Here is an 11,095-nt window from a genome sequence, read left to right as displayed (position 1 = left end):
CTTTCTATTTTTATTTTTTTCCCAGGCATATCCCATTTATTTATTTATTTATATTTCAGATTATTATGTGGGTACTAGAGGTTCAAATGCGTTGGTTACACAAATTGCATTTGTATAGTTTGAATCAAAGTTATAAGTGTGCCCATTACTCAGATCACTGTACCCATTTGGTATGAATTTACCCATCCCCTCCTCCCTTCTCCCACCTGCTTGATTTCTGATGAATGTTATTTCCATATGTGCATTAGGTGATGATTGATTGGTTCCCATTCAATAGTGAGTACATGTGGTGTTGGTTTTTCCATTCTTGTGATATTTCACTTAGAAGAATGATCTCCATTTCCATCTGGAGAGTATTAGTATGAGATTAATAGAAGGTTAATATGCGAGGTATTAGTTTGCCATATTTTATGGCTGAGTAGTACTCCATGGTATACATATACTACATTTTATTAAACCACTCATGTATTTTTTTTTTTTTGAGACAGAGCCTCAAGCTGTCCCCCCTGGGTAGAGTGCTGTGGCATCACAGCTCACAGCAACCTCCAACTCCTGGGCTTAAGCAAGTCTCCTGCCTCTGCTTCCCAAGTAGCTGGGACCACAGGTGCCTGCCACAACACCTGGCTATTTTTTGGTTGTAGCCATCATTGTTGTTTGGTGGGCCTGGGCTGGATTCAAACCCGCCACCTTAGGTGTACGTGGCTGGCGCCTTAGCTACTTGAGCCACAGGTGCTGAGCCAATCCACTCATCTATTGATAGATAGTTGGGCTGTTTCTTCATCTTTGGATTGAATTGTGGTGCTATAAACATTTGAGTGCAGGTGTCTTTTTTTATAAAATATCTTTTTTCCTCTTTTGGATAAATAGTAGTGGGATTGCTGGATCAAATAGTAGGTCTGCTTTTAGATGTTTGAGGTACCTCTATACTACTTTCCATAGAGATTGTATACTAGTTTGCAGTCCCATCAACAATGTATAAATGTTACCATCTCTCTGCATCCACACCAGCATTTGTTGTTTGGGATTTTTTTTTTTTTTGAGATAGGGTCTTACTTTGTCACCCTTGGTAGAGTGCTATGGTGTCATAGCTCATAGCAAGCTCAAACTCTTGGGCTGAAGCGATTCTCTTGTCTCAGCCTCCTGAGTAGTTGGGACTACAGGCACCTGCTACAATGCCTGGCTATTTTTAAGAGATGGGGTCTCACACTTGCTCAGGCTGTTCTCAAGCCTGAGAGCTCAGGCAATCCACCTCAGCCTGTTTTGGGACTTTTTGATAAAAGCCATTCTCACAGGAGTTAGGTGATAGCTCATTGTGGTTTTGATTTGCATTTCTCTGATGATTAGAAATGTTGAGCATTTTTTCATATTTTTTGGCTGTTAATCTATCTTTTGAAAAGTTTCTGTTCATGTCTTTTGCCTACTTTTAAAAATAGAGTTGTTTAAGCCAGGCATGGTGGCTCACACCTATAATCCTAGCACTCTGGGAGGCTGAGGCAGGTGGATCGCTTGAGCTCACGAGTTCGAGACCAGCCTGAGCAAAAGTGAGACCCTGTCTCTACTAAAAATAGAAAAACTGAGGATCACTTGAGCCCGATTTGGAGGTTGCTGTGAGCTATGATGCCACGCACTCTACCCAGGGCGACAGCTTGAGACTGTCTCAAAAAAAAAAAGAAGAAAGAAAGAAAATAGGGTTTGGTGGCACCTGTGGCTCAGTGGGTAGGATGCCAGCCCCATATACCAAGTGTGATGGGTTCGAACCCGTGCCCGGCCAAACTTCAGCAACAATGAAAAAATAGCCAGGCGTTCTCACAGGCACCTGTAGTCCCAGCTATTTGGGAGGCTGAGGCAAGAGAATTGCTTAAGCCCAGGAGTTGGAGGTTGCTGGGAGCTGTGATGCCACAGCACTCTACCAAGGGCAATAAAGTAAGACTCTGTCACTAAAATAATAATAATAATAATAATAGGGTTGTTTGATTTTTTCTTGTCGATTTGCTTGAGTTCTTTGTAGATTCTGGTTACTGGCCCTTTAACATATGTATAGCATGCAAACATCTGCTACCATTCTGTAGGTTGTCTGTCTGCTCTATTGATTGTTTCCTGGGCTGTGCAGAAGTTTTTTCATTTGATCAGGTTCCATTTATTTATTTTTATTGTTGCTGTGATTGCTTTTGGGGTCTTATTCGTAAATTCTTTGCCTAGGCTGATGTTACAGGTTTTCCAGCATTTTTTTTCTAGAATTATTACATAATTTCTTGCCTTGGGTTTAAGTCTGTTATCCCTAGTGAATTTGATTTTTTTTTCCATAGTGAATTTTGTGAATGGTGAGAGATGCAGATCCTGTTTAATTCTTTTACATGTGGTTATTTAATTTTCCCAGCACCATTTATTGAACAGAGATTCTTTTCCAGCTATGATTTCTATTATGAGAGCTATATACAGAATTTAGAGAGATGGGAAATCAACCACTCTGTGCCTTGGGTTTGGAACAGGATCACACAGAAAATAGGAAAAGAAGACCAAAGTAGAATGAGAAGAGCCAGGGCTGAGATGAGAAATGAAGTGATTTGGAGCTGGAGTTGGGGAGAAAGTTAGGGTTGGGGGAAATGGGATTTACTGGGAAGTGGGTTTGGGGATGCAAGTCAGGATAAGCACATAAATAATTCTAAATAAATGGTATTGTTTTTCAGGCTATGCTGGCCGCACAGAACTTCCCGAAAATCTTAAATCCATGTTCCGTCCAATTGCCATGGTGGTGCCTGATTCTACCCTTATTGCAGAAATCATTCTCTTTGGGGAGGGTTTTGGCAACTGCAAGGTATTCTGTTAATCCCTTTTCGCCAATTATTTTTTTTTTATTTTCCTTTCCTAATTATTCCCTAAACAGAGGAACACCCTGTTGGCCTTACAATCAACTTACCCTGCAAGGGACTTAGACTATTGTCAATAAGATGTGGAGGCAGAATTCAGAGGAGGAAGGTCTCCTCTCTGTGATGTCAGTAATTAATGACATTATTCACAAGGTCTTCACATTAGGATTGACCATAGAGCACCTCCTCGCTGCTTCAAGTCCTAGGACCTAGCTTCTTATCTCTGTAACTGTCCCTAGATAAAGCATGGGGATTTGTGGGGAGATGGGTTGTTTTCTCCTCTGTTTTGTTTCCCCAGGTTCTGGCTAAGAAGGTGTATACGCTTTACTCACTGGCTGTGCAGCAGCTCTCCAGGCAGGACCACTATGACTTTGGCCTACGTGCCCTCACCTCCCTTCTGCGCTATGCTGGCAAGAAGCGCCGCCTACAGCCAGATCTGACTGATGAAGAGGTAAACCAAAGACAGTCTTTAGGCCTGAGCCTCATTTGTCACTAGTCCTATGTGCCTTCCCTGAAGTTTCTCAGAGCCTTTCTTTTTTGGTTGCAGCCATCATTGTTGTTTGGCGGGTCTGGGCTGGGGATTCGAACCCGCCACCTTAGGTGTACGTGGCTGGCGCCTTAGCTGCTTGAGCTATAGGTGCCGAGCCCTCAGAGCCTTTCTTTTTCCAGATTATGATTCCCACCCTTGTGCCTTGTCCCCATGTTGCCTGCATTCTGCCTGTTTATTGCTAAAGATTAGCTAGTGTAGCCATTGTTTGTGGCTTCTGCCTTAGGCCTTTTGAAGCAGAAGTGCCTAGGTCCTGAATCAAGCCTGAGTCTCTGTCTCTTCCTATCCAGGTGTTGCTGCTCTCAATGAGAGATATGAATATTGCCAAGCTAACGTCTGTCGATGTGCCACTGTTCAACGCCATTGTGCAAGATCTATTTCCTGGCATTGAGCTGCCTGTTATTGATTATGGCAAGGTATTTGCTCCTTAATACTCTCTCTGACCTCATAGATGAGTGGACTTTTGGGGCCAGGAAATCTAGCTCCCAGACCCTGTTCTGCCATCCACTAGCTGTGACTTTGAGCAAGACAATTGACCTCTCTTAGGGCTTCCTTAGCTATCAAGAAATATATACATATTCAAATATTCTATTCTCTGACCACAGCTCCCTACCGTCTGACATGAATTCCTGTTCAAGTATTTCCACAGAGCAGTGCTTTGACTTCATTGAGACCTCTAATCCATTGGCCTTTACAAAACAACTATGTTTAATTAATGTTTAAAGAAATAAAGAGAAACTAAAAACTATGAGCCAGGAAGAAGAGACTTCTAAACAAAGTAGATTTGAAAAATAACCAATAGAATTCTAGAAATGAAAAATGTTATAATTGAGGTGGTGGAGGAACCTCCAAACCTCTCAGTAGAGAGACAGAGGACTTTCAAGTAAAGAAAGTGAATGAAGGTGGGGGATAGTGGCTCATGACTGTAATTTTAGCAGTTTGAAAAGTCAAGATAGGAGGATAACTTAAGGCCAGGAATTTGAAACCAGCCTAGGCAACATAGAGAGACCTCATGTCTACCAAAAATAAAAATTATCTGGGTGCTGTGGGGTATGTCTGTAGTCCCAGATACTTGGGAGGCTAAGACAAGAGGATTCCTGAGCCCAGGAGTTTGAGGTTGCTATGAACTGTGACAACGCCACTGCATTCCAGTCTGGGCAATAGTTCAGGAGGAAAAAACTAGATTAAAAGACACAATAACTACACTAAAGAAATTTATTTATGAGGTAGCCATACCCAAAGGGTTAGGGAGAATGGGAGAGGAGGTAGCAAATAAATTTTAGACACAGGAAGAAGATGAATAAGTTGTGACTTACTTAGTGAACCTGAGAAAGCTGAAAGAAGAGAAAATTGAGAGGCTTTTTCACAAGGCTCAGTATTCTCTATGTGGGGAGTAAGCTGAGGGAGTAAAGGAGGTGTAATGAAAATAAGGAGGATTGGAGGCAAAATGCTTTAGAAACAATTAGATCCCCAATTAGATCGCTAGGTCTACTCTTTTTGGGAACCCTAGGTGACTGTGCCTCCCCCTCTCATGGAGAAGATGAGAGGGCAGAACAGTAGGTTTCTGGCCTGGGGATACCAGCTGGAGTTGAGGGCAGGAATGAGCCCTGTTGTAACAAGTGAGGATCAGGTAAATGTTCACACACCAAGGGCTGAGACCTGCAGCCTTCTTCCATCTCTCAGCTCCAGATGGTAGCCAGGCAGGAAATTGGAAGAGCTATCTCTGGAGAATCTGGCCCAAGAGGAATGACCAAGACATAGACAATAGAAATTTCCCAGCAGAAGTTCCGGATAAAATCTTCCCTAGGGTCATTCCCAGTCTACAAGCCCTGCCCACATACAGAGTTCCCATTCAACTGGTTGTCCTCTGCCAGAAACCAAGGCTCACTAGGCACCTGGGGAGAGCCTTCAACATGAATGAAGATAATATCCAAATAGCAGAAAATCCAAAAAGCAGGAACAGAGAGAATGGAGGAGATGAGATGAATAATGAAACAATCCAAGAAGAACCCCCAGAGCTGAAAGATAAACATTCCTAAAATTAAAGTGTCTAAAAGTACATGAGACAAGGGACAAAATAAACCCTGACAAAGGCCCATTATTATGGAATTTTACAACACTAGAATGAGGAACAGATTTTAAAAGAAGTAAAAAAGAAAAAAGGGGGAGGTAGCATATCAAAGATAAAAGAATGTTAGACTTTTCAGTAGCAATATTGAATCTATAAGTAATGAGGCAGCCTTCAAAATTCTGAAAGAAAATTATTTCTGATCTCAAAATCTATACTCATCCAACCTGTCATTTAGGAGGCTAGATCAGAGACATTTTCAGATATTTAAATTCTCAAAAAAATTTTTTCCCAGTGTATCCTTTCTCAGAAACCTACTAGAGAATGTGCTCTACTAAAATGCAGGAGCATAGGATGACAGGGAACATGGGAAATAGAAGATCTAGTACACGGGAGAGAGGTTAAAGTAATCCTTGAGATGATAATGAATGGAGGTCATAGGATGACAGTTGTGCCTGGGCAAAGAGAAAAGCCAGTCCAGACTGGAGCAAGTCTGAAGGCTTCAGGAGGACTTCATTAAAAAGAAGTAATTGATACCCAACTCAGCTCCCGTAGCGCAGTGGTTACAGAGCCAGCCACATGCACCAATGCTGGCAGGTTCTAATCCAGCCTGGGCCAGCTGGACAACAATATCAACTACAACAAAAAAATAGCTGGCATTGTGGCAGGCACCTGTCTACTTGGGAGACTGAGGCAAAAGAATGGCTTAAGCCCAAGAGTTTGAGGTTGTTGTGAGCTGTGATGCCACAGCACTCTACTGAGGGCAACATAATGAGACTCTGTCTCAAATAAAAAAGAAGTAATTGATCCCTGATGTGAATTGAAAGATTTAGTCAGCTGATAAGAGTTTAGAATTATGTTATAGATAAGCATATTAAAAACTAAGTAAACAAAAATACAGCAATAATTAGGCCATAGGGAAAACAAAAAAGTTGCGCAAGAAACAAAAAGTAATCACACATTGAGTAGTATACATTGTTATACTAATACTTAATACTGGCAGCACCCTTAGCTCAGTGGGTAGGCCACTGTACACCAATGCAGGTGGGTTGGAACCCTGCCCAGGCCTGCTACAACTGCAACAAAAAAATGGCTGGGTGTTGTGGTGGGCGCCTATAGTCCTAGCTACTCAGGAGGCTGAGGCAAGAGAATCGCTTAAGCCCAAGAGTTAGAGTTTGCTGTGAGCTGGGACACCACAGCACTCTACAAAAGGGGACAAAGTGAGATTCTGTCTCAAAAAAAAAAAAAAAAAAACTTTGATAGTGTTTACAAGAGGCACACCTAAAACTTAAGATAGGGTCAAAAAATAGTCAAAGAGTAGAAAAACATACAGCAGGCTCAGCGCCTGTGGCTCAAGTGGCTAAGACGCCAGCCACATACATTAGAGCTGGAGGGGTTCATATCCAGCCCGGGCCTGCCAAACAACAATGACAACTACAACAACAACAAAAATAGCCAGGCATTGTGGTGGGCACCTACAGTCCCAGCTACTTGGGAGGCTGAGGCAAGAGAATCGTTTAAGCCCAGGAGTTGGAGGTTGCTATGAGCTGTGATGCCATGGCACTCTACCCAGGGTGACAGCTTGAGGCTCTGTCTCAAAAAAAAAAAGAAAAGAAAAAGAAAAAGAAAAAGATACAGCAAGCAAATAGCCATCACAGGAAAGGTAAGGTAGCAATGTGGGGGCAATGTAGGTTTTAAAGCAAAAAGTATTACTAGAAGGAGATGGCTACTTCATAATTAGGAAAATTTCCATTCCCCAGGAAAATATAACAATTTTAAATTTTGGATTAACTTAACAAATAGCCTCAAAATAAGCAAAAGAAATTTTGCAGGATTACAAGAGAAACAGATAAATCTATCATAGTGGAGATCTTAACATTTCTTAGTAAATAAGAGATCAAGCATGCTGAAAGTCAGTTGGACTGTAGAAAAATCCTGATTAATAGACAATTAAAAATTCTGATTTAATAGATATCTATAGAAATTGCACTCAATAATTGAAAAATAGCCATTTTTTTTCAAGCACACATAGAATATTTAGGAAAAATTGATGATATGAAGGCATTAAATCTGCCTCAAAAGTTTTGGAATACTACATTTAGACCACATTGTCCGATCATGATGGTAACTGCTGATATCAGGCAAACTAGACTTGATGGCAAGAAGCAATATTAATGGTAAAGGGAGATATTTTGGAATGATAAATGAACCAATGCCTAAAAAGGTATAACAATTTTAAATTTGTATGTGCTCATTAATATAGCTTTAAAATCCATAAAACAAAACTGACACAACTAAAAGGAAAATCAGACAAATCGACAACTCTAGTGGGAGATCTTGACATGTTTCTCTTAGAAATTGATAAAGCAAATGGACAAAAAAATCCACTCGTGAAGACAGAGATTTGAATGACTTTAATATGTTTGACCTTACACATAAGAAACACCACATCCAACAACTGCAGATACACAATCTTTTTTTTTTCTGTAGAGATAGAGTCTCACTGGGTAGAGTGCCTTGGTAGTGTGCCATGGCCTCACACAGCTCACAGTAACCTCCAACTCCTGGGCTTAGGTAATTCCCTTGCCTCAGCCTCCCGAGTAGCTGGGACTACAGGTGCCTGCCAGAATGCCCGGTTATTTTTTTGTTGTAGTTTGGCCAGGGCTGGGTTTGAACCCACCGCCCTCAGTATATGGGGCCAGCACCCTACCCATTGAGCCACAGGCACCGCCCCAGATACACAGTCTTTTCAAGTATAAGTGGATTGTCTATCAGAGTTGACCATATGCTAGTATTAAGTATAAGCCTTATATTTCAAATGACTGAAATCATACAGAGGATAATTACTGACCACAATGGAATTAAACTAGAAATATAAATTTCTAGTTAAACTAGAAATATAAATATAGAATTAAACAAAATATAATTAGAAAAAGCCCTTATGTTTGGAAATTAGTCCATACAATTCTAAAAAACTCATGGGTCAAAGAAGAAATTAGAGAATATTTTTGACTGAATAAGTAGAAAATATGACATTAAACTTGTAGTATGACGTTAAACATGCACAAACACAAACATAGCAATAAAACCAATTCTCAGATAGTGGAAAGAAGTGATATTGGTTTGGCCTCTCAGTGGTAAAGATCTTGCATCTATTTGAAATTATGTGGTTGCATGAGCTGTGTGTTTGAAAATGTCATGCTACTTGGAAACGGATCCATATGGGTCACAGTTCTATAAGCATTACTTTTTAACTTAGGTGATGAGTTCTTTAATATTAATCAGGCTCTCTCACCAGATTACAATAGGATGAGGTCTATTTTGTTCTCAGCCGTATCCTTTGCACTCAGCACAGTATTTTACACATACTGTAGAGGCTTAATAAATTAGTAAATAGGGGGTGGGCAGTTACAGTGTGTGACACATCTTTTGGGGGTGAGACACAATTATAAGAGGGACTTTACCTAACAAATGGAATCAATGTAACCTGGTTCTTTATACCCTTGATGAATCCCCAACAGTAAAAAATACAAGAAAAAATTAGTTAATAGATTAATAAATATCTGTTGAATAGGAGTAGAAAAAAACTTGTAGAGCTACATGTCTGGCATTGCATAGATAAGGAAATTGAGGTTTGGAGAAGTAATTTACTAGGATTACAAGGCTGAAAGCTGGGGAACCAGGTTAGCCTTCTCTAGAGCCCAATCTTTTCTTTTTTTAGAGACAGAGTCTCATTTTGTCGCCCTTGGTAGAGTGTCTTGGCATCACAGCTCACAGTAACCTCCAGCTCTTGGGCTTAGGTGACTCTCTTGCCTCAGCCTCCCAAATAGCTGGGACTACAGGCGCCCTCCACAACGCCTGGCTATTTTTTTGTTGCAGTTTGGCTGGGGCTGGGTTCGAACCGGCTAATCTCAGTATATGGGGCCAGCGCCCTACTCACTGAGCCACAGGCACCACCCAAGAGCCCAATCTCTTAACTGCAACTGGCCAATCTCTTAACTGCAACTGGCCGGCTTCCCTGCAAATAAGCACTTGCTAGGAGGAAAGGTGCCATTTTTAATAGTTTGAACACATCCTCCCAGGAACTGGGGAGACTTTGAAAGTCCCTTGGAGGTCTGATCCTTTTTCTTCCACTTCCTGTATTTTCCCTTCCCCCCAGCTGCGGGAGACAGTTGAGCAGGAGATTCGAAACATGGGCCTGCAGAGCACACCATTCACCCTCACCAAGGTCTTCCAGTTGTATGAAACCAAGAACTCCCGCCACTCCACCATGATCGTGGGTGGCACAGGCAGCGGCAAGACTACCTCATGGCGCATCTTGCAGTCCACCATGTCCTCTCTGTGCCGCGCTGGAGACCCCAACTTCAACATTGTTAGAGTACGGACTTAGGATAATAGTCAGTGGCAGAGACTTGAGTAGCAGGAAGGCAGTTCAGGTTGGGGGCCAGGGAAAACTCAGGAAAGATGAGAGAGAAAGGGCAGATACAAATACTTGGGAGAGGAGCTGGGATTAAAGGGGGATCTTGGGACTTTTGTTTACCAGCCGCTCAAAAATCTCTTCTGCTGTCATTTTTTAGGAGTATCCTTTGAATCCCAAGGCATTGTCTCTAGGAGAATTGTATGGGGAATATGACCTCAACACTAATGAATGGACAGATGGCATCTTGTCCAGCGTCATGAGGACAGCGTGTGCAGGTACCCAAAGGACCATGGGGTGGAGAAAGCAGATGTCCATATCTCCTAGGGTAGATGAGGAGTCTGGGGATAGGAAGCTCCCATCTGAGGTGAAATGCTTGGGGAATGCTGAAGTACAAGGAAGCGTAGACTTACATCTCCAAGGAGAGTGTGTGTGAGGGAGGCAAGATGCGTGGTTTCCTGGTTTTCTTATGATTCACCTTCTACTAAGATGAGAAACCTGATGAGAAGTGGATCCTTTTTGATGGCCCCGTGGACACACTGTGGATTGAGAGCATGAACTCTGTCATGGATGATAACAAGGTGTTGACCCTCATCAACGGCGAGAGGATCGCAATGCCTGAGCAGGTACAGGATGCTGTGGCCACCTAGGCCCTGCAAGATGGGAAACTGGATGTGTAGGCCAGGGGCTGCGGGGAGCCCCAGAAATCTGAGAGACAAATGAGTTTTTAGGAGAGAACTGGTAAGGAGAAGGCCTAGATTTAGGGAAACTTGAGACAGAAGTAAAAATGCTTTGCCTAGCATGACAAACAATTGTAAGAGAGCAATTGTAAGAAAGTGCTTACTGTGTATGAGCAAGCGCCATGTAGTCTCAGGCGGCCCCCTCAGCTCATTCCCGCGGACACACCAGGCATAAGCTTCCTTGGTCTCCCAGGACTATGAAGTCATGGGCTGCCAAACACACCCTTTTCCATCCACTCAAAACAATACAAGCAAGAGAGTGATTTTTCATAAGGATGACCTTGACTAAGCACTAATTTCTTTTAAAAATCAAACTAGTTGGCTCGGCGCCTATAGCTCAACCGGCTAAGGCGCCCGCCACGTACACCTAAGGTGGCGGGTTCGAATCCCCAGCCCGGACCCGCCAAACAACAATGACGGCTGCAACCAAAAAATAGCCGGGCGTTGTGGCGGGCG

At 42.3% G+C, this 11,095-nt stretch overlaps 1 protein-coding gene across 1 annotated transcript in view; it reads left to right on the top strand.

Moving 5' to 3' along the window:
* The window catches only part of DNAH2 (dynein axonemal heavy chain 2), a 131,470-nt gene that overhangs the window by 74,128 nt on the left and 46,247 nt on the right, over positions 1-11,095 (top strand). Inside the window, exons 36-41 of the mRNA XM_012805943.1 lie at positions 2,688-2,815; positions 3,166-3,318; positions 3,705-3,830; positions 9,642-9,860; positions 10,060-10,177; positions 10,389-10,525. Coding sequence (XP_012661397.1) covers positions 2,688-2,815; positions 3,166-3,318; positions 3,705-3,830; positions 9,642-9,860; positions 10,060-10,177; positions 10,389-10,525 — 881 coding nt within the window. The remainder of the gene's footprint in view (positions 1-2,687; positions 2,816-3,165; positions 3,319-3,704; positions 3,831-9,641; positions 9,861-10,059; positions 10,178-10,388; positions 10,526-11,095) is intronic.

The sequence above is a fragment of the Otolemur garnettii genome, unplaced genomic scaffold (assembly GCF_000181295.1).
Source record: "Otolemur garnettii isolate 467f Iridium unplaced genomic scaffold, OtoGar3 scaffold00046, whole genome shotgun sequence".
In the NCBI taxonomy this organism is placed as follows: domain Eukaryota; kingdom Metazoa; phylum Chordata; class Mammalia; order Primates; family Galagidae; genus Otolemur; species Otolemur garnettii.
The sequence above is the reverse complement of the archived record's forward strand: the minus strand, read 5'-3'. Positions and strand labels throughout refer to the sequence as shown.